This window comes from Kwoniella bestiolae, chromosome 1, assembly GCF_000512585.2.
Source record: "Kwoniella bestiolae CBS 10118 chromosome 1, complete sequence".
NCBI classification, from domain to species: Eukaryota; Fungi; Basidiomycota; class Tremellomycetes; order Tremellales; family Cryptococcaceae; genus Kwoniella; species Kwoniella bestiolae.
Window position 1 is genome coordinate 4,045,500 of NC_089241.1, and position 27,207 is coordinate 4,072,706.

The window sequence follows — 27,207 nt, forward strand, 5'->3', positions numbered from 1 at the left end:
GCTGCTTCTTGTCTATCTGATAACAATTGATCTTCAAAGATGCGAATGGTGAATTATCTTGGATTCCAACGCTGGACAGTGGCAACCGCAATGGCAATGAATTTTGAAAAAATAATTGAGCAGATGCAGCGGAATCAAATTTGTTTACTACTGAAGTACTCAGTACCTCCACTCGTGCGAGTCTAACAAGCGGAAATCACCGCCTGTCACGCACAGATAAAAGTTGAGTTTAACTGTCTGCTCGTTGCTATAATCTACAACTGTTCATCCCACCATGACCAAGTGACATCAATCTAAATCACCAAACAAAGACGAAAACGAGATGCCTGCGAAACCTTCAAAGACAACGACCAAAGTTGTAAAACCTGTGCCCAAGGTATCTTCCACCGCCAAGGGGAAAGCCAAAACCAGAGCTTTACCTCCCTCAAAACGACCTAGATCATCTTCCCTCAGCTCTGCATCTGGCTCTGGATCTAATTCTGTAGATGACAACGATGGAGCGAATGACAAGTCAGCAATGTTAGCTGCGCTCGAAGCTCAATCTCGAGCTATGTTAGGTCTAGCGCCCCTGTCAAATGCAGGTGAGAGTAGTAGTGCTGCGAAAGGCAAGAAGAGAGCTTTGGAAGACTCTGATCCTGACTCTGGGTCAAACTCAGATGTTGGAGAAGAAGAAGAGGGGGATGGAGAAGAGTATATATCAGATGATGGATGGGGTGCCGATGATGGTTTTGTGAGCGATAGCGAGGATGAGTTTCTGGGTAAGCCCCCCGCTCTCTTTAGACGAACTGGAAGGTAGATAGACTAGATGCTCATTCATCCGTATTTGTCAGGTTTTGACGAGATACCAAATCCAAATCACGGATCATCTTCGTCAAGCACAGTGAAAAGTAAAGTCCCCGAAGTGGTATTTGACGGTGGGATGGGAATGGGTGCAAAGAGAGATACCGATATGGGGATGAGCAAAGCTGAGAGAAGGGCATTTATGGTAAGTCAACCCTAATATATGATACATGTATTATCGCTGGTTGCTGAGTACTCGAGTATAGAATGGTAACTCTGCTAAGATGATGGGTTTGAAATCTGAGGATGATGGGTATAATAGTCCCAGGGCAGGTAAGAGGCTCAGAGCGGGGTCGGAAGATTTGGACGAACAGTGAGTTGAAACACCTTCAAACTCATAAACCTTCATTTTACCCCATCCATAAACTCAAAGTCTGCAACCCCTCATAATCTATTCACAGAGGACAAGATACCAATTATTACCATGACAAGTATCATACTGCATACTGACCACTCTCAATCGTCCCACAGGTCGAACCTCAAACTCGATCAAACACTCCACAAAATGCTCCTCACCACCCTCCTCCCCTCATCCGCACTCGATACTGTCTCCCGCCCAAGCGAAAAGCGAAACCATCTCCAAGGACGTCTAATGGAACTTGCCTCCTACCAACTCCCAGGGGAGGGTATCCAATCCCTCAAATCGTCCGAATTATCCAAACTCCCTGCGCATATTAGAACGGGGATAATACATAAACAGGCTAAACGGGAGAAAGCGAAGAAAGAGGAGGAGAGAGCTGCTGGCAACGTGGATAAACGATTTGGAGGACTGGGAGATGGAGGGAGAAGTGGAGGAGGAGGGAGGGAGGTTCAAAGAGCAGAAGTGGGGAGAGAGGTTGGTAAGAAGAAGGGTATGGCTGGTAGGACGAGGGATGATTCGGAGAGAGCTAGGGGGTTGAGTTTGGGGGTGGGGAGGTTCCAGGGGGGAACGTTGAAGTTAAGTAGGGAGGAGATTAGGAGTGTAAATGGTGCTGGTGATAGGGGTGGGCGAGGTGGGCGAGGAGGGAAGAGAGGTGGGAGGGGTGAGAGGGGCGGAAAGAGGAGATAGGTTTCAAGATCTTTGGTATATGTCATATCTTGGAGGTTTGTTCTTTCTTGTATGCATGTCTCAGGATATTTAGCAGTGTCGGTAGTCGAGCTTTGCTATTCCGATGCCATGGTGCGAATGAACTTGCAATGTTGCACGTTGTTCGTGCTGGAGCGGGCTGTACACAGATTTGCCAGATGATCACACCGTATTCATCTCGAAAAATCCGAACATTATAGAATACAAACGTCATAATGAACAATCAACCCAAGAAACCAAAATCCAAAATCCAGAACCCAACGAACAAAAGTTATAAGAACCAAAACACGCGATATCCTACCCATTCGCACCTCACCACGATCGAATGAGTCTACCCTAGGTTCCGCTTCCAACTCAATCCCGCATGAAGCCCAATTGACCCAGGACATAACCCCACTCCCACGCCTACTCCTCATCCTCCCCTCCAACCTTCGCTCTGAGCTCCATGAAGAACCCACCCAGCTGATCTCTCGGAACGACAAATTCGTTGGCAAAGTAATCTAATTGCTTGATGAATTCCTCTGACTCGTGCTGTAGTAATTCAGGTTGATAGTGCGCTGATTTGATGTATTTCGGTTTGGATGGGTCGGATTTGTCGATCTCGTTATAGCATCGAAGTTTGAAATTTAGGCCTGCGGGTAGCGAAGGATCATCAGTAAGATTGCTCTCAGGTGATATACTTCTCAGGTTGGGTTGTTAACATGACTTGTGAGAAAGGGATTGGACATCGAATGGAGTAGTCTTTCGAACCGATAGATATCCCCTTGCGGACCTCAAGTAAAGAGCGATACCATCCCTTATCTCACATCTAACGGTCCCCTTCAGACAAGGAACCGACAGTGACTCACTCTTCCCATCAATCGACAAAACACAATTAAAAACCTCCTCCTTCCCAAACCTCGCAGGTTTGATCTTGACATTCGCAATGTTCAATAACGTCAGATCCTCGTACAGCGCCAAACTAGCTTGGTCTTTGGCACTTTCTTCGGTATTGCCAAGTCCCGTACCACTACCAAGAGAGGGATGCTTGTTGGTCGACGAGTTGAGCTGCTGTTTCTCGATGAGGGATTTGGAGTAGGTGACTTCGGCTTGGACCTGTTTCTGGAGTTCTAGGACTGCGGGTATGGCATGAGCGATTGGTGCTTCGTTGGAAGAAGAAAGGAAGCATTTCAAAGGGAGAGGATATACAGTGCTCCCAACTTGTCGGCGAGGACACCGCGATACCCTGATATCAAACCAACTCAACGACTCACTCTCACTATCTTTGGCCTTGTTATCATTCTTCAGCTTGGTCAATTCATCCTTCATAGCTTTTACCTCCTTCGGATCCGTTTTGGAAGAATCGAATGGTCCACCAGCACTTGGCAGTTCCTTTTCCTTGTCTGTGCTAGACGACAATAATGCCTTCTCTAGAGATTTGACCTTGGCTTGCAGTCTCTCCGTCAATGCAGTTTGAGTAGCTATTATATCGTTTTGAGCTGGTCACAATAATCCCATCAAATTAGCTAAATCTCCCAATTGGCATGGCATAAGCATGAGGCTAGGTCAACAGCTCACCTTTAGCTTGCAGATCCGCTTTCTGCTTGTACTTTTCGAACAACCCTTCTTCGTCTGTACGGGATTTCGTCAATTCTTCAAATTGAGAAGAATAGGTATCTCGTTGACTTCTATATCGATCTCTTTCGGATGTCACCTATGAAATATTTCAAGTATCAGCTATGAGTCCTTGCTGTTCAAGAATGGCTGGAATGCTAAAGCGGGTATGACTCACTGCTGCTAACTTCCTCTTCAATTCCTTGACATCGTCTTCTTCTCCGTTATTCGGCTGTAATGCCTTGGACGATGATTGTGATTTGGACAAAGGTTTCGACTTTCTCGGTACGTCTTCGTCTGCCGATCCGCCTAGAATTAGGTGTAAGCTAGAGCGTCTAAGCTATTACTACAGCTCAAATAGCTCACCATCTAATCCATCCTGATCCTCCTCGATATCTGCTTTCTTCGCTGATCGAGAAGGAGGTGCATTCTCTTTTCCCACCTGCAAGCCAAATTGTCAGCTGAACGTTCATCATAGAGAGGCAGCTCACCTTCTTGGTACCCTTTGCAGTACTTGCAGAAGCCATTATGCTATACTGATGTATCTGCGCCTAGTATGTAAGCAGAAGGAAGGAGGTAGTACAGAAGAATGTCCACACGCGGTTTGTTTACAATCACGTCGAATGCGACCTGCCGGTCGACGGAGTATGAGCACATCTCCGTATCACTCGGTTAAGCTTAAAATAGAGAGTGGTATGACGTTACACTCTCTTTTCATGAATAGCAGCGGCGAGCTCGCACGTAGTCTTGCTTACGTGTAGACTCGCATTATTATCTCCTAGTCGTACTCTTGTTGATGAATTTGGATATGCACTTGTACATGTGCCTTCGTTGATCATCTTAATGCTACTGCCTCGGCTATTCAACAATCCTAAAGAGTAAAGAAACGTCCTTGCCACTCCACTCACCATACAAGTCAGAACGTCGTCGAGTCAAGTGGTGTCTTTGTGTCTTAGTCTGTCGGTCTCCGATTTCGTCATCGACTCCTTTACTTCAACGCTTGGACCTTTCAGTATCACTCGTAGTCTCGGCTCCGTCTCAGTCTGGCATTCAAGGTCACCGAACACTTATCAAGTCTGCTGTACAGTAGCTGCATTGCATCTTGCACCCCAACATCCACATTTGTGCATAGCCAACTGTTCGGCGATTCCGTGTTCACTCCCCCCGAAACATCCTTTGGATTTTAGTCTGTCGCTTCCTAGGATACGCATCTCATCATGGTATCCACACGGTAAGTCGCATCTCCATCCTATCCCATTGAAACTCCTCTTCACTTGCATATATCACTCGCCCGTCTTTCTCAACACCAACTGACAATCAATGCTTCACTTCATAGCGCATCATCCCGTGGACCCGACACTCCACCAATCACCACTCCACCTATACCCGAAGATACACCTATAGAAATGACCACGACCCTCTCCAAGACCAAAGATAATGTTATCAACACTCCCGGTGGAATCATTCATGTCAGACCTTATAGGTCGAGCTCCAATGCTCAGCTCAAAGCTGTTTTGAGCTTTACGCCAAGGGTATCAAGTTTGGATAGGACGAATGAGAGGTCCCAGACGGATGAATTTAGGGGGTTCTTTGTGTTGTTTTGGATTGGTGAGTAGGCCTTCTGAGGATAAAATACATATACCATCTATATTCATGACCCAGTCCTCCCACGATCATCACTCACCCTCACACCTCTATGAGTTTGGGCGAATTCCTAATGTCATCATGGTCCTCTCTTGTCTTCCCCTGACACTTCATGAGGCTGATCACCATTCCCTACTCCACAGGCCTCGCCCTCCTATTCCTCCGAACCTCCATGCAATCATGGGAAGAGAACCGTACACCCCTCTCCTGGACTTTCGGACGACTCATCACCGGTGACGCCCTCGTCCTGGCAATCTCAGATATTCTCATGGTCTTGACAATGTTCGTCTGCGTCCCCTTTGTCAAGGGATTACAGAATAGATGGTACAGATATCACTGGACCGGTTTGATCCTACAACATACCTTCCAGACCATCTATCTGGGGACTGCAGTTTGGTGGGGTTGGCATAGACAGTGGTATTGGGTTCAATCGGGTTTCTTGGTCCTTCGTGAGTGTCTGAACTCCAGCTATCAGGTTATCGTATATATCGGCGTAACAAGCTGACTCGGCATGAGCTTAGACGCAATGTCATCGATGATGAAGGTGAGCTCCTCATTCAGAACCACTCTGCAATCATACCGAGCTAACAGCGATCGCGCAGATGCACTCCTACATGTCTCACAACGGTATGCTCGCCACAGTCTACTTCCAACTTCAAGAAGAGAAGCGGCAACTCGAGGAAGCCATCAAGCACATCCCAGGTGGAAGAGAACAGCTGCTTTCAGAAGCTGCAGACCGTAAGGCCCATCTCGAGGCTCTGGAGGGTCCGACCCCAGTGGGAACTCCCGGCCCAGGTACGCCCGCCCTGTCCTCCAGGTCAAGTTTCAGCGCTCCCATTGCTAGCAATACAACGGGATACGAGGATCCCTCTGCAGCTCTCCGAAGACAGGTTGGCGGATTTACCGAATCCTCCTCAGCCAGAGAAGATACCCCCGAAAGTGGCCTGGCACCATCCGCAGAGATACGACAACGCAAATCTATCTCAAAACCCAAAAAGAAACACCAAGCTACCGATGCATTACCGCCCCCTCGACCGAACTTACCTCTCGGTACTTCCCTTGAACCTTCCCATTCTACCTTACCTCACGAACCCTCCCCTCCCAGTCCTCTCGCATGGTCATCGAACGAACAGATCGCGCTGCTGGCGAGAAATATCGATGCGATGCAGGAGGAGCTAAAATCGAATGGAGCGAAGGGATTGGTCTGGCCTCAGAACGTCACGTATAAGCATTTCTTGGATTTCATGTTTTTCCCTACGCTGGTTTATCAGTTGGAATATCCCAGGACTAAGACGTGGGTAGCGTTACTCGATTCTCTCATTCCACTACTTTTCATATCCTATCCCGTGATTGTCTCTTTCATGTTACATCGAAGGAAGAAACACCGAAAACTGATGATGATGATACTAGGATGAGACCCCTCGTAGTTGTCGAGAAAGTCGTAGCAACCCTCGGAACATTCTCGTTGATCTACACAATAACGGAACATTACATCTTGCCTGTCATTCCCAAACCTGGAGATCCACTGTTGAGATCATTCATCAATCTCGCTTTACCTATGATGGTGAACTACTTGTTGTGAGTTTGCTTCTCCTCTCGCTCGAGGCTTAAGAGCACACAACTGATATTATATGTTGCACCCAATAGAATCTTCTAGTGAGCTATCTCACACCGACCCAATATCTGGCTCTGGGCGAATTAGCTAACCTTGATGATAGTATCATATTCGAATGTGTCTGTACAGGATTCGCGGAATTATCTTAGTAAGCTGACTTGTGCCTCTTCTTTTGCCGAAGCATAATCCAATAGCTGACTAAATGGTATTATAGCTTCGCAGATAGAGAATTCTATCAGGACTGGTGGAACTCTACCTCATGGGATCAGTTCAGTAGGAAATGGAACAAGCCTGTTCATGTGGGTTGCTCGTATACTACATAGTATCATCAATATCCGGACCCTATCTACCGTCCAGGGAATCTTCCTAATTTACTGAACAATCATGCTAATTCGCCTTATTTCTAGACCTTCCTCCTTCGACACGTCTATGCCTCAACCATGACAGGTCTGCAACTCTCTCGAACGAGTGCCGCATTCGTTACTTTCCTCCTTTCCGCGTTGTGTCATGAGTTGGTAATGGCAGTAGTAACTAAAAAGATCAGACCGTATCTCTTCTTGATGCAGGTGAGAAAGATCTTCTTTTCCTATTTTATTTCAGTAATCGTTTTTCACGTGCTAATGTTCACCGGGATGATAGATGGCCCAACTACCCATGATCGCACTCGGGAAATTACCAATAGTCAAGCGGAACAAGACAGTAGGGAATATCGTCTTCTGGGCGGGGTTGATGAGTGGTTTCCCGTTGTTGTGAGTTACATTCCATCTCGTGTTGACGTCAATGTCCAATCGCTCATGATCGATTTTACCGTTGATAGAGCGATCTGTTATTTGATCTACTAGGATTAGGATCAGGAAGGAGGGCGAATATCTAGTTTCTTGTTTGAGATACACGAACAAACAAACACAATCACATAATTAACGAGGAAATGATGAGATGAGATGAGATGAGATGAGATGAAATGAAATGGAATATATAGATCTAATTCATATGAAATGGAACATGCACGACTCTTGGTTCTGTTCTCTGTATTGTATATTGTTGATGGTGAAGCATCATACACAACATCGGGCTATGTTCACTCCTTCCTTGGTGTATAACCACACTATGTCCCAGTGAGATGTCCTTATGACTGTAAAAATCTCTTACACATCAAACAGTTGAGCTCGAAAGTCATTTATCACGTCGACTTCGCCTCTACCATAGACCGTATTGAGTAGAACTTGTAATTACCTATTCGATGCATTGGCTTCTATAAACCACATACTCTGTCCCCTTACCATTCTTTCTTCTTCCCTTGTGGTATCGTGCTTCTGAATATTCCTACCTTGTATCTTATTGATCATTCATCATCTTATCATTGTGATCTATCTATATTATTCATTGCCCCTTTTACTTCTTACCAACCGCCGCGACACATCACCTAACTCCCCTTCTGAATCGACCTGCACTTTCTCTCTTTCTTCTTCTGTCTTTCTTGGTTATTCTTTTCTAAACATGAGATATGGTATATCTTGACTTGACTCCTGTGGGTACATACGTCGATTTTAATTACAGTCCACTTCGATTCATTCTTCTATACTGTACATCCCCAATTGTCCGTTCAACTGCCATGATTCATCATCAACCCTCCATTCCTACATCGTGGTCACAAAGCACTACTATAAATCCCACTTACATTGATCATGCCACTCTAAAACCTACAAGGATCCACACAAATCACTCCACCATTCTCATTCCATGCGTAGCCCCATTCTCCCAATACCTGCTTTATACTGACTCCCAATCTGATTTTCGATGCTCCTCTCAGGGGGTCTTGTGAGCCGACATGCTTCTCTTCGCCTATTACTATGTATGCTGTGTGGCGAAAACACAAGTCAGTCTACACACATCTCAGAGGTATATAGAATGATGTCTCTCATCACGCCATTGAGCACGATGGTGTTAGTGAATTGGGAAAGGGAATTTGGTTCGCTCACCTAGACCTCTGAAATTCTCTCTTTCAAGCTAACCCAACCCAAGAATCAGCATCCCATACCCACCCACTGATGTTAACTGGAGAAAAAAGAGATGACCCACCTCAGCCAAGAACTGTCCCGCAATCTCCTGTCCCTCCCCACCATGCAGCGTATGCAGATCCAAAAGCGCCTCGACCCTCTCCGCCGAACTGAGGTGTTCTCCGCCCACCGACCTAGACGCAGTACCCATAATAACCCCCAATCCACCAGCGCACTCCTTGCCCCTCTCAGATCTGTCAGTGGGATCATCCGACCAAGAAGGATCTCTCTCCCTGATAGCCCGTTGAGCTTCCAATCGTCTCTCACGAACCAATACCTGCGCAGCCTCAGAACTCTCATTCAACATCCTCTGGTTCAACGCTTTACCCTCTCGTGAGAATCGCTTGGCGGCTGCTCCGTCTCCTCGTCTGAAGGCATCTGCCGCTCTGGCCAGGCAGGCGTTCCTTGCGTGACCTAGTCTGATGGCTGTAGATCTCGTTGACATGTATTGTTCGTTTGTTGAAGATCCAGTCTTGAGAGTGGGTAATAAAGCTGGAGGACGCAATTTGATACGTGAGGATGGTTTTGGAAGTGCCACGACCAAAGAGGGGGATATATTGGGGGAGGACGAGACTTGAGCATGAGCGAGTAAAGGAGATTGACGCATTCCTGAGACTTGGAAGGTAGGTGGGGGAGCTGGTGTAGCCCTTTTGACGGCGTTGGCAAATCGATTCCGAGATGGGTCAAACCGTGAGCCTCGGCCTATCCTTGCTGCTAACAGATCTGGGAACTCGTCGGCGGGTGTGTGGGATTGTTGAGCATATCCATCAGAGGAGAGTTCGACATGCGACATTGCGGAAGAAAGGGCATTGGGATCGAGATTATTGGGTAATTGATGTAAGAACCTGATCGAACGAATCGGATCAGCTGGATGTAGAAAATCTCTACTATCATAGACTGGTAAGCTGACTCACTCGCAATTTGGCCCTTTGGCACAATGTCCTCTTAGCCAGAACCTACACAGCGCTCTATCTATATCATGACTACCCAGCACCACGTCAGCGAGAGTTGCTGATCCGAGAAATGCGCATGTCGCAACTCACCTGAACCTACAATCCGACCTCCTACATTCCCCAGCCAAGAAATACCTACACATCTTGCCAGCATTCCCACCAGGACTTCTCGCCCCCATACCGAATCCAGGGGACAAATCCCCTCGGAAAGATCTCCCGCCCTGTTGGAAGTACCCTCTTTCAGGCGCATGATGCCCCATTACACTGCCAACTCCACCTCTGTTTCCTACGCCCAACAATGGCCTGGGGGAAGATACTCTCTGAGGAGTTGATGCGCCAGATCGTGGGTGGGTATGTTGCGATACCAAATACCCCATGGCAGATTCGAAATCGTATCCTGATCTATGTAACGCATCTTCCAATTCTGATCTGGGAACCGAAGTGAAGACCGAACAAAGTACATCAAGCGGTGTCATACTTGATCCAGCGAATTCCTCGTCACCCATCACTTCACCTTGATTTGCTGAGGAGTCAAATGAACTTTCAGAGTATCCATCATTCGAGCCAAATGGTTGGAAAGGTTTGGCTTCAGTGTTCAAGTACGAAGTGGGATCTTGATGATGCAATTTAGGTAATCCTTTACCAAACGGCGAGAACTCATCATCGTCGTCATCATCAGGTATGACACCCTTGTAAGAGGACGTTCTACTGAACGTGGGGGTATGTACACCAGAAGGAGAATTGAACACGTCGGGCATCTTGATGGTAGTTCGATTGGGTGTACCCATGGGAGAGTGAAAGGGTGATGACCTATCGCTAAATAACGGAGCAGCGATGGCGATACTGGAATTGGTTCTTGACATACTGGTTGGACCTATCGCACCAAAGGGGGAAGCTGATCTGGGTGGGTTGTCGGAAGTGAGGTCTTTCCATGGGTCCGACGGTAAGAACGGGGTCGACCCTGTACCTGTGGAAGCTGCTGGGTTACTGGAGGTTGATCCGGTAGAAGCCACTCGAGCGGTAGGACTGAACGTAGCCGCTTTGGCATTTAGCATACGAGGTGAGATGACTGGTGAGCCGGATGAAGCGCTGTGGCCTGATGACGATGCTGGGGCTGCTGGATTGGCAGAAACAGCAGGAGGGGCGACTTGGGCAAGAGCGGGTGAAGGAGAATGGGGTCTACCTAGAGGAGTTCGATTACGGAAAGAGGGTACTCTGGTAGGTGTGAAGGGCCGTAGAGGGTGGGCGGCAGCAGGATTGGGTGATGCTCTCGCTCGAGTGGGTGTGAAGTGAGGTGCATAGGGGACTTGGTCGACGTCGTCTGTTCCATTGTGAAAGTGTCAGTGATCGAGTTAAATAGGCAGACACGTGTATACAGGCATGGATCAGCTCACCTTTTCTCCTATGCATGCAGTCCAGGCAGACTTGATCCATGAGAATCTCATCCTACAGCGAGATTGAATGGTCAGCTTGATCGTTCAAGTCATGTAAATGGAAAGCTCACCTTGGCCAAATCACCCATAAAAGGCTTCAAAACATCCTTAACCTTCTCCTCTTCCTCATTATCCAACAACTCTACAATCTTCTTCACCAAATTATCTCTCTCCACACCCGAAACTCGTCCAACAATCTCCGACCTTGAGCCAGCCTGTCTCTTGGGCGTCTGCAAAGTCGTGTTGTTACCTTCGAAGGAGGACACAGAAGTAGTAGAAGGGGTAGTCAAAGGTGGTGAAGGCGATTCCTCATCCGATTCGCCCGACGAGGAAACGCTGAGTGGATGTTGACCCGTCGAGGATGAGGTGGTATGTTTCGTAGGTGATATATTCACGTTCTGTAGTAATCCGAATATGTAATGTGCCAAATGAGGGTAGGTGGTGACTGTCAATGAAGGTGTCGGCGCGGGACTAGTCGAAGGTGGTTGAGGAGGTACGCCGAGACCTAGGAAATTGATGTTTGACGGTTTACGAGGCGAGGGGGATCTCAATGTCGTATCGTCATAAGTTATCGGAGTGGACGATCCTGATGAATTAGTGGTGGTAGTGGTGGGAGTAGGAGTGGGAAATACGCCTTGACCCCCTCCACCACCTAGCACCGGAGTAGCTTGTGGTGGCGAGGTGGTATCTTCTGCCATGTTGTTCTGGTTCAATGTCAAGAGATGGGGAGTGGTATAGGTGAAGGAGGCATCGAAGTGATGCTCTATCTTGACTTGACGTGTTGATGATGAACAAGGAGGAAATAAGATTTGTAACGGATGTTACTCATATATATGTATGTGATTGAATTAAGCATCGCACTAAACCACCATACATCAAGGGGAACGAAATCGCTACAAGGCAAAGATGACGCATACTACTCACCGCTACTTTCCCACGGTAACACCACCATCTCACCCAGCACTTGGCATCGACCATCACTCACTTTGGACGAGTATTTAATCTTAGCTTCACCCCGCTGTACTATATTTCACCAGCAAAATCCATCCATCGTCATCCACACACTTCACACATACATACCACACACGCCCTCAACAATGTCAGACCAACCCATCCCACCCACCTCCCCAGTCCAACCCACCGAATCCGCTCAACCTCAACCTTCATCCCAGCCCGAATCCTCCCAAACCCAACCCCTTCCTAACGGTACTCTCCCATTCTCAAATGACAACGCAGAAGCAGGCCCCTCAACCTCGCCTCGTCCCGACAATCCCCAGATGTCAGAGGATATAGTGATGACCAATGGGGATCAACCGAACGGTACGATGGAAAATGACAAGGACAAGGCAGATGACGCGCAAGATAAAGTAGCAGCAAGAGGAGAGGAGGAAGATACCCGACCGGATCTTACGGAGTTGTTCGCTGCTAGACGGGCGGAAGAGATGGAGAGGAGGGATAGGGGTTTGGTAGATTTCTTGAAGATGCTGGATGGGTATAAACCTTTGGTATGTTACTGCCTCTGTCGAGCATAGTACAGGACATATGGATATGGATTTAGCCAACGTATACATGGATCAAGCTAATCTACTTACTTGGACGGCACAGATACCAGAAGAAGTCACAGAGTATTATCTCCAGAGATCAGGATTCGAATGTTCAGATCCTAGATTGTGAGTTTTGCGTATCTCTTCACCTTGCATCCGTCATTCTACTTTTATACATTCCCATGATTGTATATGGAGGGTAGCTGATGATGAACAAAAGAAAACGCCTCTTATCACTCTCAGTGCAGAAATTCATCTCTGACCTCTCAAGGGACGCCTACCAATTCGCGAAATTACGAGTAAACGGGACCAACGCAGGAGGGAGGGGAAGACCAAATACCGGTGTGGTAAGTGATTTCGTCACGTATGCCTGAACATTGATAAACAAAGGGAGATGGAAGTGTTCCGAGATTGGATGGGATTGATTTGATCTACTTCCACTGCTTGGCTGTGCATCACTTTGCCTTATATTCCACCCGTCATGGTCATTGATAATCACAAAACAAATGCTAAGGAAATCTGATTGGATTGGTTAGGACCGGAATCGAGTAGTTCTCACAATGGACGATCTGAGCTTGGCGCTGGGTGAACATGGTGTGAATGTGAGGAAACCAGATTACTGTGAGTGGGGCTTTCCATTGACTATCTTCGTACCTCCGCCTTGAGCATTAGGCAACGCATGCTGATATCAAACATCATTGATCATAGATCTGTAATCCATAGTATATAGCGTTCAACATGTACAATATACAATGTATCATTTATGACATTTTCTTTAGTCCCTTTCATAGCTCAAAGCAAGCAAGGAGTATATCCACCGAGATTTTGTGCTCACGCGCCAACCCAACATATCTTAGTGTGAACTCTCATTGTGCATTATCCAGGCTACCTTCACCACATCCTGACATATTGTTTAATACATGTAAATCATCTAACCTAACACACCTACCAATCTCCAACCTAATCGAAAAAAAAAACAAAAAAATGAAACGAGAAACAATCAACCTAACAATTATACTCATCCATACCAATCATCTACCAGAGATTTCTTATCGACTAACCAACCAACCAAGAATAAGTCAATCATATCATACCATAGAAAAGAGAATGATCTATAAACACCACAAGACAAGAAAGACACATAGCCAAAAAATCAAATTTAATACGAGACGAGACGAAACGGAACGAAACGAGACGAAACGAAACGAGACGAAACGAGACGAGACGAAACGAAACGAGACGAAAGAATGTACAGTACAACGATTTCGATTTCAGATTCAAGATAATTTAGAAGATCGGATATGATATCCACAGGAAAGTACCGTATTATCGTATTATCGTATTTGAGATCGTCGTGTATCGTTGAGTGGTTCGTAGAAGATCGTTGTGAAGTACAAGGTTGAAATTGTTGTTGATCAAAGAAAAAGAGATTTTATAACAGATATACCCTCAGATACCCAACGCCCAACACCGCTTACAAAGTCTCAGGCGAGGCACCGTGAGAACTATGAATGGATCGATCGATAGAATGAACGGACGGAGCGGGTGAACCGACCTGTTGGGTGTTAGGGTGATTCTCGTAGCCCGAGCTTACATGAGTACCGTCGTTGGACTGAGTGTCGACCCCGCCTCGTCCCCATGAAGAAGGGTGTTCGGGCGATTGCGAACCCTGAGGCTGGTAGTACCCGTTGTTGTTACCTTGACCTTGGCCTTGTTGGACGTACGGTCCCCAGATGGGTACGTAGACTGGTTGATTGGGCTGTGGATGACCGTGAGCGGGGTTGACAGGAATGTAGTGATATCCAGGTGGAAGGTGTTGGCTCGGAGGTGGTGGAGCGGGAGCACCGTACCCTGTTGATTGGGGTTGTTGACCATATTGAGAGTAGGGCATCAATGGTCTAGAGGAACCATCATATGCTGGACCAGAGGAGGGTCCCTCGCCTGATGAGCCCGAATCGGGATAGGCACCAGCGAGCATACCTCTGGCTTTCTTGTCTTCAGTCGAAGTACCGATGATGAGGTGTTTCGATCGAGCGGTAGTCTTGGCTTTGCCGCCTACTTTCGGGGGTTTGGTCGAAGGAGCAGTAGAGGACGGAGGGTGGTATCCGCCACCTGCGAACCAGGTTTCGCATCCTGCTCTGATGGCCCACTTGCGAGCACCACCAGATTGATCGCCGAACGGTCGAGGAAGCTTGACGAATGCCTTGCACATCGAGGTTTGGTGTCGTACGCCGTTGTAGATCTTGGTGGGGTTTTGTCGGTAGTCTGCCACAAACACATGTCGTCAGCTCACATCACTTGTCATATTCATCCGTGCGTGAGGACGGGGATAGGGTAGTAACGATAACGGCAAGGAGTGATTGTGTGGTGATGATGGATGGATATGCGATAGGGATGATTGTGTGGTGAAGGATAGGGTAGTCATCATGATGCGGAAGAAGATTTAAGTGGGTGGCAAAAAAGGAAATATACCGTAAAGGTTATAATCGCAAAGATAAGATTCAAGTTCGATCAACTCACAGGGATATCTCTTCTTGATCGAATCTGATATCTCAGAAACATACAACTGATGAGGAGGAGGAGCGAGGAGCAATGCTTCACCGATGAGAGCAGCGTAGGACATGGGGGGTCTGGGAGCGGGAAGCTCACCAGGAGCTAGGATGGGCTCGTCCTGCTTTTGAGGGATGGCCATATGGTGCATACCCCAATGATAGGGGGATTGCTGTTGTTGTTGATGGTGAGGGGGAAGGATGGTAGACATTGGTTGTTGCCAAGGTGATGTTGTCGAGGAAGGATAACCGTCGTATGAGTTAGGGTAATGTTCCTCGTGAGGATGAGTATAGCATGTTTGTTGTTGATGAGGATGAGGATGAGGGTATGAATGAGGATGAGTGGCAAGGTGATGAGGGTGGTGACTAGTATTTGTACTGCTCGATGTTGATGAGGTTGACGTGGATAGATAAGGCGTGTTAACCTCGTGTGTGGATTGAGATTGATCCTGATTTTGATGGTGACTGTTACCATAAACAATAGATGAATTACCATTAGAATTGTTATTGTTATCGGAAACAGCCGATGACGAAGTAGTAGTACTAGTAGCCGAAAAGTTTACAGCCGGCGCAATGAGGGGTACACTCCGTTGTCGGATATTGCTGATATTGCTCAGATTGCTATTGTTGCTGTTACCATTTAGCCGATCATCCATTAGGAACGTAGGAGGTGGTGGTGGAGGAAAGGTAGATCCAGTGGTCATGACTCTTCTAGGCCAGGATGGAGGTGTGTTCTGGATGACATTGGTGTTGTGTGATAGGGAAGTGCGTAGAGCAGGTTTAGAGTTCTTCGGGATAGCTTGTGACATGAAGACGTCCGAGTGAGAGTGAGAACCACATTCACTCGCACTAGCGTGGGACCTATTGGGTTTCGATTTGATCGGGAAAAGGGGGAAAGAGGGAAAAAAGAAGCATGGTCAGTTGATTTCACTGTTTCTATCTGTTGCATCGCCACAATCATGGTACGGTACGTAGATCTGATTAATCGATCTTCGATAAAGATGCACAAAGAACAATAAGAAAAAGAAACAGAAACGAAAACTCACTGCATGATCGACGAAGGTTCGTTGACAATAACCGTACCGCTCAAACCGTAAGATTGAGGCGAAGGCGTGTTTGGATAAGGAGGTTGCATTGGGCTGGTGTGCAGGTTTCGTTCGAGCGAAGGGGGTGGTGAAGTAGATATGATCCTTTGATGGTGAACAAAAGGCGAAGACGAAGGTATTGTTTGAGGTTGAGTTTGACGAGCAAACGACGTGGGAGGAGAAGATGTTTGTGGTTGTGTTAATTGAGGATCAATCTCAAGTTCAATGTCGATTGGATGAACGAGAGAGTGTGTTGTATTGGGATTGGGATTGGGATTGTTGGGAGTAGGTGTGGTGTTGGTGTTATATCTTATAGACGACCAGTTTGTTTGACGTGTCTTGGGGGTGGGTGTCGAAGGTAAAGCAAACATCGCATCTGATACCTGATGCAGCTCCAATAACACACACAGTGTAAAAAGGGGGAGGCGATGGAGAGGATAGCAAGTTAGAAATGAGATGAACGATGGAGTGAGTGAAACAATCACGTTTCAAAGTACCGCCGGTGTATATGAGAAAGTATATATATGTGTGATGAGAGAGGAGTCCTGTTTGTGTGGAGTGGGTTGTATGAAATACGTTGAAAGATACAGATTGGGGGAAAAGGAAGGAAGAGAGACCTTTGGCGGTGATGGTCTTATATCATCAATCAAACGATCAGGCAGGAAACGTTTCGTATTGTCTGGAATTAGACCGAGATGATCAGATTAATTGATTGAATCTTGAGTGATCAGATTAGATTGATCACGCAGTTCCCCAGAGGATGGAATGTAGATAGACCAAAGAAGAGGGGGGTGGCGAAGTAATGTCTTCTTTGTTTAGTACCTTGATAGTGTAATCGGAAGATTGACCGAGTGATCAGAAAGTGTTGTGTGGTGTGTTGTGTGTATATGTTTTATTGTTTGTGTTGAAGAATGGGGATGGATGAGTATGTGTATACCATACGTCTGTGTCTGTGTTTGAACGGGGGGAAAGGGAAAAATAAAAGAGAAGAATAAGGAGATCCGAACCCTTTATAAAGTGTTCTGTATGCACATACAGTATGATCATACAAACTAGTTAGTCAGTGACATTTCAAAGGGATCAGTATCAAATCAAGCATGAACTCGGTTAAAGCATGTCTATGATGAGTAAAAACGTTAATTGTCAAGATGTTGAATAGGTGCTGAAGTGTTTTCGGCCCATTTCCGACATTTCCTAGTACAAGTAGCGTAAAAATGATCGCGTTTTGTCCACGTCTTTTGATCATGCTTCTCATGCGGGCTACCCATGTCATGTTACCACAAGGAGAGCGCGGGTTGAACCAGTAGATCATGATGGTAGCCTTCGGTCGGTCCGGGGAGGTTCCGTACAGAGAGAGAGCGAGAGATGATTGAATAGATGTTGAAAGGTTGATTGATTGATGTTTGATGTCATTTTTGATGGTGAGGCGTACACCATTTACGATCACGCTCACATGAAACTTTAAGCCCCCATCAAAATAAGTGTAAAGTCGTGGTTTTTGTTGGTACGATGGTTAGCTGCAATTCGCAGCAAAGGGGAACGAGGGAACGAGGGAAAGAGCACGGTCGAAAACTTCGGTGAACAGGGCGAAGGAGAGTCGCTTTGCGCCGAAATCGTAACACGTTTAGTGTGGATGGTGGAGGTAATCCAGTACAATCGGCGATGCACCGACCACCTTGCCCCATCTAGGAACGACAACGAGGTCAAAGGGGGGTTGAGTGATGTATCATGTATCATAACATGTACATTGTATCATCTTACTGCTAAAGGAGGCGATGACGTTTAAGTACTTCCAGAATACTTCCGAGCGTCAAATCTGCTCAGACGAAATCAATCAATCACCAATCAACCAAGAACGCGTTGTTTCCTGCCCCTTCATCGTGCGTTATCTTAGTCGATCTGATTATGTTAGCCTGCCGATATGGACGGACTGGACTTACGATACTTCCTACTATCGTCGACTCACCAAGATACAACTACACTATGCATAGGCATCCTGTGACTTCAAATCACAATTGCTAGCTCATCAAGACCGAATCAATCGGAAACCACCGTCTTCAAACTGGCAAAGCTAATCCGGTGACGGTGACCGGCCGGACCTAAGTTTAACCCCAAGTATCACATGTCACACCATCTCAACTTTCCCTCATTCCGAATTACCGTTCTTCCCCCCCCCCCCCCCCACCCCACCTGATAAGAGGCAAGACGTGCCCAGAGGATCGTGCAATTGAGTTTGAGCTCGGATCACTCCGCTCAGAGCTCGGATGACAAGGCGTCGATCAAAAAGGGATTGAATCACCCCAAAATAAACATGACCGAGGGGATGGAACCGATGTGTGGGGAAAGGTCAGAGCGATAAGAAAGAACCAGGATATCGGTAAAAGGGGCGAGCTCACACAGACAGACAGTATGTCATGCGTTTGGCTTGGTCTGGAATCTGGATCCGAGATGGGACTCCAACGAATGGTTCCAATGTAGTTTGTATATTCACTTGGATCCTCCACCACGTACAGTCAATCATATCGACTGAGCTAGTATCGTATCGGCTGACGAAGAGAGGCGAAGAGGGCACCTCTTGGCGAGCGTATAAGCCTGAGTGAGATGAATCTCAATGATCGAGTACCGACCGAAGGTCTACGATCCCAACGCAATCGTACGAGCGAGACGAGACCAAGATCCACAAGCATGAGCATGAGCTCCGTCAGAGCGGTCTCCACAAAAGTTGATCGAACAACGATTTGACCCGTAGTACGTTTCAGATTCTTATTGAAATGGGAATCCGTACCTTTTCAAGGGTTAGAAAGAAGGTACGATCAAATCAAAGAAAGTATAAATTCAAATTCACCTGAGTGTTTTAAGTATACACTAAATTCAACACAGGTATTGTTTGTACCATATCATACCATACCATATTTTTGTCCTTTGAGATGATCGCCGAAGCTGAAGTTTGTATTATAGTTGGTACCGAAACGTGTACATCGTACTTTGTGTGGCATACATTGCTGTACTTGTGTTGTACATACACAATACTATTCGGTGTATTGTGATACGATATGAAGAGAGGAGGGCTACAAGCTATGTGGCATGATTTCGGATGCTTTTTGACGATGGGACTGCGTTGTCCATGTACTGCAATGGTGGAGATTATCTGGTGGGAAGGCTGTACGAGCGTGTAGCAAATCTAATCGCGGTGCGGATAACTTGTATGCTCATGTCGGGTCAGTGCCGCACATTGTAGAGCAGCCTGACCGGTATGGTGAATCTCAAGATTATCAGAAAACAACGAGTGGTCTCTCGAGGCATCTGCTAACTCGCCCAACGCCGTACATCTTACCTCTCAATGTCTAATACAAGTTGCCTCAACACAAGTGCAGAGGCATAGACCTAAACTGTGACTTCGAGCACCGCGCGTTTATGCGAACCGTTGAGATTATTTGAGTAATCCTTCCGCTCCCCATTCCATAAATCAAGTAAGAGGGCCTAGAAGTCGAACTGAGACCCTTTTCCGACAGTACACTCAGAATAATGAATCTATTGCTAACTCCAGCTTCAATGATCCCTTCTCTTTAAGGAATTTGCTGGGAATAAGATATATAGCGCGAGATATGAAATCTTTACTAAGTATTTTAACTACACCTGCGCAATAGATTGACACACATGCGGGGAGCGTGATGGGAGAACAGCAGCAACCATATCGGTATCAAGTATATCTTAGCCTTGGGATACTGTAACTCAGGCGTCCAACCAGACATTTCTCTGGGGAATCATAATTTTAGACTTACTCGATCAGCGGCTCATGCGGTGGAATTGTCCGCTTCACACCGGACTGAACGAGGTATGAAACTCAAATCCATGAGGAGACGACACTCAACTCTCCCCTTGCGAACCCGACTCTGACCTTTTCAAAGTGAAATACTTAGGGAGTTGTACGAAACAATGCACATTATAGTAAGTTAGTTGCCCGATGGTAACAACTTAGTCAACGACTAGGGAAGTACTGCACCTCAGTAGGCTATACTGTTCTGATCCTCCGTATCTTAGGATTCGTTGTTCCATTCAATCTGTTTTCGACGGCGACGGATGACCTATGACTGCCGTACAGCACGACCACATCCTGGTATTCTTGCTCTCCACTCGATGCTCATATCTGAACCAGGTAGACCACCTTCTCTTCGCCACAGCTTGCATCACGACGGCCCAAGACTTTGCCACAAGAGCACCGATAACCCATCAACTCCTACTCCATGGACCTCGACGAATTATTGCATCCGGTCCAGGACAGAATAACAGTGAAGCGAACATTACCCCTGAGGCTTGTATGTCATCTGCAGAAAATCATTTGTGCCTCCGATAATACATCGACTCTGCCAAATTGGTACTGACATACTTCCCACGACCGCGCATCGACCTCTTTCAACGGGTTCCACGATAATTCCAGTTCTTCTCGATCATGTGAATCAAAGAAAGGAACGAGGTACAAGCGTTACGCTGCACAACCTTGTGTGTTTGTTTCCCATGTTCACATGTCAGAACCTATCCCAATCTTCTGGACACGGGATACACACGAGGTCAGTGCGACGAAGGGAAGGGGATGAAACGCCACTTCCCCTTGGCAGGTTGAACTGGTTCCGACGGTAAGTTACTGTAAGCATGGGTGAAATGTCACATGATGTTCTAGAAACTGGGGTTGCCTTGCACAGCTTCACAATGAAACGAGATATCCATGGGACGTCTCACCATGCTGTGAAGTATTTGCGTCAATCAGGCGTATAGTACCGATCACATATAATGGGTAGTACGAGCAAGTCAGGTAAAATGCACGTAATACAACAGCTCATCCAACTCTAGCTCTCTTCGAGCTCGGCTGCTCGTCCTCCTCATCATCATCTAACGGATCCTGCCATACGTTCTCCTCTCCCCTGGGCTCAGGACTCAACCCAGGAGACCTACTGGGACTCGGTATCCTACCTCTCCTCGGTTCAGGTACATTTTCTTCCTCCTCCTCTTCTTCTTCAGCTGGCCAATCTGGACTACCTATCTCTTCTTCCTGAACTTCCGTTATCGTTGTCTTTCCATTCTCATTAGAGACATCTTTCTCGCTTGCGGTGCTTACTGTCTTCAGCCCACCGACAAGGAATGGCTTGTTAAATGCGTCTACCAATGATGTTACTTTGGTCGCTCCTAGACCTTTGACGTTTGATAGGATCTTTGAAGGTTGTCGGGATATGTTTGCGAATGACTATATGGTCGAACATCAGAATGATCAGCATAGATACCATAAGGTATACATCGCTTCTCCCTGAATCATCTGGTTATCTTATTCAAACCCGGTCATCTTTCACGATATCCTCCTGCCTTTCTAACTGAGAAGGCCAAGTCGCACTTCAACTTCATAACATCTTTCAACCTCTCCTTCATTCATCTCTCGACGATCCATATTTGTTGCAATGCAATATAAACGACCGCACTCACCCCAAATTGCGCCGCCAAATTATCAGCATCCGTCTTATTAACCTTCCTTCCCGATGTCAAAACATGCTGCAGCTGATCATGATACGTCTGCTGTACTCTCTCTTTCAAGCTGTCCGCGGATTTATGTTCGAACGATTTGAAGCATGTCAGATACTGGGCTATCTCCTCGTTTGACCAGGCGACGAAGACGGTGTATTCGTTGATTATTGCTATTTTGTTGATTTCTCGTAGGGATTGTTGATGTTCTGCCTACAACGTGGGGTTCATTGGGTTAGCATCAGTGTTGCGATTAGATATGTAGGAGAAGGACGAGAGCTGTTATGATGGAGCAAAAGTCTCTACCGAGACGATTGAGCGGATAGTATAGATAATGAGTTACTCACCACGTCACATAGAACCAGAATTATCCTCAAATTATAATTCCCTTTCATCTTCTCTATTCTCTGATGTATATATTCGGGATGAAGTCGATGGTATTTCAAACTATAATCTGAACCCATCAGCATCAACCGTACCATGAGTTCATTATCTGAGAGAGCGCCAGACGACTCAACAGGCAGACAGTATAACCCACCTCAAGAACAAAACACCATTATGCGCCCCAACTTGATAATCCGCCACTATATCTCCTATTTCCACGCTCACATTTTTGATAGATCCGAGCACTGGATTCCGTTTCTATCCACCTCGTCCTATCAGCTTCCCATCTTCCAAAATTATCAAAGCAGCTGAGACATACCTGAACAGAATTATATATTATGCTGTTCTTGCCCGCTGCTGGCCTGTTGATGGGTCTGGTGGTAGACGGACCAGCCTGTGCCGATGCATTACCGTTGGAAGGTACAGAAGGTCCAGGTAGATCTGGTACGGGGGGTATCGGTGATTGACCACCTGATGCATTCCTCAACGATCCTGTCGAGGCGCTTGGATTCTGGGTTTTGAGAAGAGACGAAGCTGATTGGAAGCCTGATATGGGTGGAGGTGGCATTGAGGATGAGCTTGTTGGATCGGACATGTTGCTCTAATGATCTATCTGGTGTGTGCTTAGGCGTAAGTGTCGTATATACAATACAAATGTTATGATTGTTTTTATACTTGTAGAGTGAATCCGTCGACAACAAGGTGTTTACGGTGATCACTCGATCAGGTATGACGATCCAAGTGATGGTTGAGGTTACTTTCCCACGGGTGTATTTCTACCGCTTGACCCAGATCCACAGTAACAGGGAGTTGCACTGTTACTACTGTGTTCCCATCCATCTCTCATTCAACTGCTGGTCAACTTATAGCCAGACAAATTTGCACAATCGGTGTCGTGATTCAACCCATACACTACAAACGTACATCCCATCCTCTGAAGCCCGTAATTTACTCTCTGTTTGATTCAACCATAATCACCCCAAAATGGCCAAAACATACCTCCTATCCCGAACGCTCGACCCAATCTTAGGCGTATTCACCGGCCTCCTGGCTTTCCACCTGAACGAGACCAACCCCCGATCTGCACCTGTACCTGGACATACGTTGAGGGAACTGATAGCGTGGAAATGGGATGAGAGGAGGGAGTTGAGACAACAGAGGGATAGGGAGGATGAGGGGGATTGGGAGAGGGTGACGAGGGAGTTGGGTGTCGGAGAGGGGGAGAGGAAGTGATGATGGACGTATGTGTGAGCTGAATGTCGATTTTGATGCAATTGAGATGAGGTACTAATCTTCCAACAACTCGATTTAGCAAGAAGATGAACAATCCGGGGATGCTCGTAGATTGGAGGATCTGATAACTGTGTGAAACCAGTCCTAGCGCTTCCTTCTTTAGCCATGAAAGAAGAAATCTTGTTGTAACAAAATAGTATCACCAAAAGCTAAAGATGCATATATGTGTAATACCCTCTTATCCCACTCTAATCTCTGACTCTAACCCCATTTTGTATCTTTGGACCCCATCTATTGATGATCATTATGAATGATTGTGTTTGGATGTAAGGATTGAGATAGGATGGAGCAATGACAAGTGGGAAGAATGAAAAGCATGAAATCAGCGTTGTTCAATTCATCCTATCTGCAAAGTACTGATCAACTCACCCTCTGAACTTCTTGGGTGGTCTAGGTGGTCTGATGAACGACGAAGGAGCGGATCCTTGAGAATACCTTGAAAATGCCCATAACTATATCAGATTTCATCAGCGCTGTCCCATTCTTCGTTACTCCTTTTTTTCTACTTTTAAGCTGAAACAAAACATACGAGGTATCTGCGATTGGTCAAAAAGGAGATTAGCTCTCTCCCCCCTCTCAAACCACACGTTGATTTTCAAGTGGTATGATACCATTGTACGGTACAACTCACCTTCGTTCTTTCACCGACAACCCAACGTCATACAGCTTAACAGTCCTCATCCACAGCTCATTCAGTTTCTCCCACGACTCGGAGAACGCTTCTAGCTTGGTATCAGCATTTCTACCTATCAGAGTTAACAGATCTTGAGGGTTGGGCGTTTCAGCTGGAAAGGAGGCCAGAGCAAATACGTCAGCCAAATTCACCCATCGCATGATCGGAATAAGATGTTGGATGGTATCTCAAAAGTGGAATGCCAGCCCAGGGAATACAACTAACCAGACGCTCTAAGAGGTGCTTTCTCCATGACTCTGGGAGTAGATGAGATCATCCGTCGACCTAGTATCGCCGAAGGGAGTTTTGAGGAGGATGCTCGAAGGGAGGGTAAGAACATGGTGTGAAGTTGACTTTATTGGTAGCGGAGCAGGAGAGAGTACCAGACCGTATCTGGTAGTAGAGTGTATAAAGGGCGTAACGATGATGTTTTTTGTTGTACAATCAATGATTAGATGGATGATGGAAATTCGTTGAATGCAGAGAGAGCATCTCAATTCGACTTTTTCCACCATTGCCATCTCACATGAATCGACGTATTACGTAATCTACCATTGTGATTGCGATATTTCAAACCTCGCTCTATAGGCCATTCCAATGTTGACAACATCTCTCTACTCTTCAATTTATACATCTACTTACACAACTGTCATTACTCTTATCTGCCGAAATTCAACCGTAATCACCTCTGCGGAGTGATCCCGACTCATTGACAAGCAAAGAAACCGAAGTAGAGAGGGGAAAATGGACGCGAATACATTGACAGGGCTCGTGAAAGAGCTGAACACTGCTAACACGGATGGGAAGACCGAGGTAAGTTTTGCTTGCCATGCTCTCTGTCATGACTTGCTTAGGGAAAAAGAAGGTAGTTGATTCAGATGATATGCTGATCAGTGCTGATGCCTGCATCTTGCATCTAAAGGAGGTAGTCCGTATACTCAAGAAATTGAAGACGGAAGTCGAGCCCTCCGAAGATCTACTGAGAGTAAGTATCGGACATTCCCCTTCTTATCTGTGTAATACCCAAGCTAATCGCTAGTTTTGCAATTGTATAGTCCTCCAAAGCAGGTGTAGCGATAGGTAAACTGCGATCCTCCTCGACCTCGTCAATCTCGAGTCTGGCCAAGGAGATTGTCAAATCGTGGAGAGATGTGATTGAGGAGAACAAGAAGAAGAGGAAGAGGGATGATGGGGATAGTGGGAGTAGCAAGAAGGAAGAGAGCGGTGCGAAACGTGTCAAGGCTGAGGGTGGGTCCAACGTTCCTCCATCCATGCACCACTGATCATAATAGCATATCTCGATTATATCGTTCAAGCTGATAGGAATATGTACGTAGGCTCATCAACAGCAGCCTCACCCTCCGCTCCCTCCCCTATACCTTCCACATCAGTCTCCACCCCTGATCTCAAGAACGAGTCCACATCCAAAAAATCACCTTCGGCCGATTCACCCCGTCAACCACTTTCGACCATCGATCCCAGTCGGACAACACCACGTACAGCCAAGTCGGACGGGGTGGATAAGAGTCTGAGAGCGGATAGTTCGGATGGGGCTGCGGATCCGGTTAGGGATAAATGCGTGGTGATGATTTATGATGCCCTGGCAGGGGATAGTACTGCTCGTGAGTCGAGGTGCACCCATCGACTTCAATTGCTCAATGCTGCTTTTGCTAATCATTTTGTTCTACTTTGGTGTGATGTAGAAAATAAGATTTTGACAGAACGAGCGGTGGGGATTGAGAAATACGCACATAAAGCTTTGAATTACTCGACAGGTAACGATTATAGAGGAAGTGAGTATCTGTTGGTTACTCAGCTAAATTCTGAGCGTACTCGTGAACACAGCTGATTTACGTGGCTTGATCCTTGATCATAGAAATACGTTCCCTCTACCTAAATCTCAAAGATAAAGGTAATCCAGCACTGAGGAATGAGATTGTGCTGGGATACATAAGTACAGAAAAGGTAGCCAACATGTCGAAAGATGTAAGTATCATCCATCTCAATCTGATCATCGTGGATGTCTCTACCTTACACTGATCGTCCCATGCTCTACCCTCAGGAAATGGCCTCGGAATCAGTCCGAGCACTTAACGAGAAGATCGCCTCTGATAATCTGTTCAAAGCCAAGGCTGTCGGTGAGACTCAAGCAGAGACGGACGCGTTCAAGTGCGGTAGATGCCAACAGAGGAAATGTACATATTATCAAATGCAGACTAGGTCGGCGGATGAACCTATGACTGTGAGTTTGGCCCAACTCTAAATGAAGAAAGAGAGAGTGCTGATGACGTATTGCTTGATGCGGGATTGTAGACTTTCGTAACGTATGTAATTTTTCTCGCTATAAGATGTATGGAAGGATATGAACTGATGTTTCCATTTTGATATTTTGTCGGTTGGGTGTTATAGGTGTACAGTGAGTTTTCAGCACAGCTCATCCTTGTTCGGTATGGGTGAGACGCTCAGCTGATATTGGGATTGTGTCCGTAGAACTGCGGTAACAGGTGGAAGTTCAGTTAGAACGTCTGTTCTAGTTTCAGATAGAGAGAAATGAGATATGGACGAGAAGAGAAGAAGAGGAGAAGCAAGAGGGGAAAGTTGTAATGTTCAGTCGAGTCGAGGTTATATAGTCGTTTGGGGATATTCGTCATTTGTTTGATTGATGTAATTCGACTTACATGAATTGCCGATGAGCATTAATGTGTGAGTCTCCATGCACGGATCTGGTCTACTTGCATCTCTGCCGGTCAGCTGTTTGCGATGCTGTTCATGTGGATGATTAACATGATCCATGCTATTGGCAACGGTAGGATCGGTAAGATAATATCACAACATGTTATAATCCCAGTCATAGCAAGTTCAATGAACCACGAGAGAAAGGAATACGAGAATCGATTGAATCTATATTAAAATGCTGTATGTGATGCTCTGATAATTTATCAACAACCAGCCCGCTCGACTTCTTCATAG

The 27,207-nt window shown here is 46.3% G+C and overlaps 10 protein-coding genes across 10 annotated transcripts; 5 read left to right on the forward strand and 5 right to left on the reverse strand.

Moving 5' to 3' along the window:
- Positions 1-322: 322 nt before the first annotated feature.
- I302_101518 (uncharacterized protein) lies at positions 323-1,888 on the forward strand (the record flags this gene model as incomplete). The annotated part of the gene is made up of 4 exons (XM_019186905.1): positions 323-758; positions 831-985; positions 1,047-1,153; positions 1,312-1,888. 4 exons carry the CDS (start codon positions 323-325, stop codon positions 1,886-1,888), a joined length of 1,275 nt encoding a protein of 424 aa, XP_019049783.1.
- Positions 1,889-2,311: 423 nt separating this feature from the next.
- I302_101519 (uncharacterized protein) lies at positions 2,312-4,026 on the reverse strand (the record flags this gene model as incomplete). The annotated part of the gene is made up of 7 exons (XM_019186906.1): positions 2,312-2,538; positions 2,755-3,021; positions 3,160-3,384; positions 3,464-3,599; positions 3,678-3,808; positions 3,866-3,941; positions 3,991-4,026. 7 exons carry the CDS (start codon positions 4,024-4,026, stop codon positions 2,312-2,314), a joined length of 1,098 nt encoding a protein of 365 aa, XP_019049784.1.
- An 879-nt stretch (positions 4,027-4,905) lies between these two features.
- Positions 4,906-7,600, forward strand: I302_101520 (uncharacterized protein; the record flags this gene model as incomplete). The annotated part of the gene is made up of 10 exons (XM_065869302.1): positions 4,906-5,107; positions 5,287-5,592; positions 5,665-5,687; positions 5,746-6,437; positions 6,554-6,721; positions 6,862-6,906; positions 6,973-7,057; positions 7,166-7,324; positions 7,398-7,507; positions 7,576-7,600. 10 exons carry the CDS (start codon positions 4,906-4,908, stop codon positions 7,598-7,600), a joined length of 1,815 nt encoding a protein of 604 aa, XP_065725374.1.
- An 851-nt stretch (positions 7,601-8,451) lies between these two features.
- On the reverse strand, positions 8,452-11,899 carry I302_101521 (uncharacterized protein; the record flags this gene model as incomplete). The annotated part of the gene is made up of 7 exons (XM_065869303.1): positions 8,452-8,615; positions 8,738-8,765; positions 8,838-9,660; positions 9,730-9,798; positions 9,859-11,089; positions 11,163-11,214; positions 11,273-11,899. 7 exons carry the CDS (start codon positions 11,897-11,899, stop codon positions 8,452-8,454), a joined length of 2,994 nt encoding a protein of 997 aa, XP_065725375.1.
- Positions 11,900-12,298: 399 nt separating this feature from the next.
- I302_101522 (uncharacterized protein) lies at positions 12,299-13,410 on the forward strand (the record flags this gene model as incomplete). Its single annotated transcript, XM_019186909.1, has 4 exons — positions 12,299-12,706; positions 12,807-12,871; positions 12,966-13,092; positions 13,282-13,410. The coding sequence occupies 4 exons, from the start codon at positions 12,299-12,301 to the stop codon at positions 13,408-13,410; spliced, it is 729 nt and encodes a 242-aa protein (XP_019049787.1).
- An 809-nt stretch (positions 13,411-14,219) lies between these two features.
- Positions 14,220-16,750, reverse strand: I302_101523 (uncharacterized protein; the record flags this gene model as incomplete). The annotated part of the gene is made up of 3 exons (XM_019186910.2): positions 14,220-15,010; positions 15,266-16,155; positions 16,341-16,750. The coding sequence occupies 3 exons, from the start codon at positions 16,748-16,750 to the stop codon at positions 14,220-14,222; spliced, it is 2,091 nt and encodes a 696-aa protein (XP_019049788.2).
- A 4,463-nt stretch (positions 16,751-21,213) lies between these two features.
- On the reverse strand, positions 21,214-22,866 carry I302_101524 (uncharacterized protein; the record flags this gene model as incomplete). Its single annotated transcript, XM_019186911.1, has 5 exons — positions 21,214-21,618; positions 21,852-22,100; positions 22,235-22,334; positions 22,426-22,529; positions 22,591-22,866. 5 exons carry the CDS (start codon positions 22,864-22,866, stop codon positions 21,214-21,216), a joined length of 1,134 nt encoding a protein of 377 aa, XP_019049789.1.
- Positions 22,867-23,255: 389 nt separating this feature from the next.
- I302_101525 (uncharacterized protein) lies at positions 23,256-23,504 on the forward strand (the record flags this gene model as incomplete). Its single annotated transcript, XM_019186912.1, has 1 exon — positions 23,256-23,504. One exon carries the CDS (start codon positions 23,256-23,258, stop codon positions 23,502-23,504), a length of 249 nt encoding a protein of 82 aa, XP_019049790.1.
- Positions 23,505-23,752: 248 nt separating this feature from the next.
- I302_101526 (mitochondrial 37S ribosomal protein mS41) lies at positions 23,753-24,577 on the reverse strand (the record flags this gene model as incomplete). Its single annotated transcript, XM_019186913.1, has 5 exons — positions 23,753-23,795; positions 23,934-24,016; positions 24,094-24,100; positions 24,196-24,349; positions 24,463-24,577. The coding sequence occupies 5 exons, from the start codon at positions 24,575-24,577 to the stop codon at positions 23,753-23,755; spliced, it is 402 nt and encodes a 133-aa protein (XP_019049791.1).
- Positions 24,578-24,981: 404 nt separating this feature from the next.
- Positions 24,982-26,757, forward strand: I302_101527 (transcription elongation factor S-II; the record flags this gene model as incomplete). The annotated part of the gene is made up of 10 exons (XM_019186914.2): positions 24,982-25,050; positions 25,160-25,222; positions 25,293-25,485; positions 25,575-25,859; positions 25,941-26,030; positions 26,114-26,223; positions 26,300-26,479; positions 26,551-26,561; positions 26,647-26,653; positions 26,728-26,757. The coding sequence occupies 10 exons, from the start codon at positions 24,982-24,984 to the stop codon at positions 26,755-26,757; spliced, it is 1,038 nt and encodes a 345-aa protein (XP_019049792.2).
- Positions 26,758-27,207: the final 450 nt, after the last annotated feature.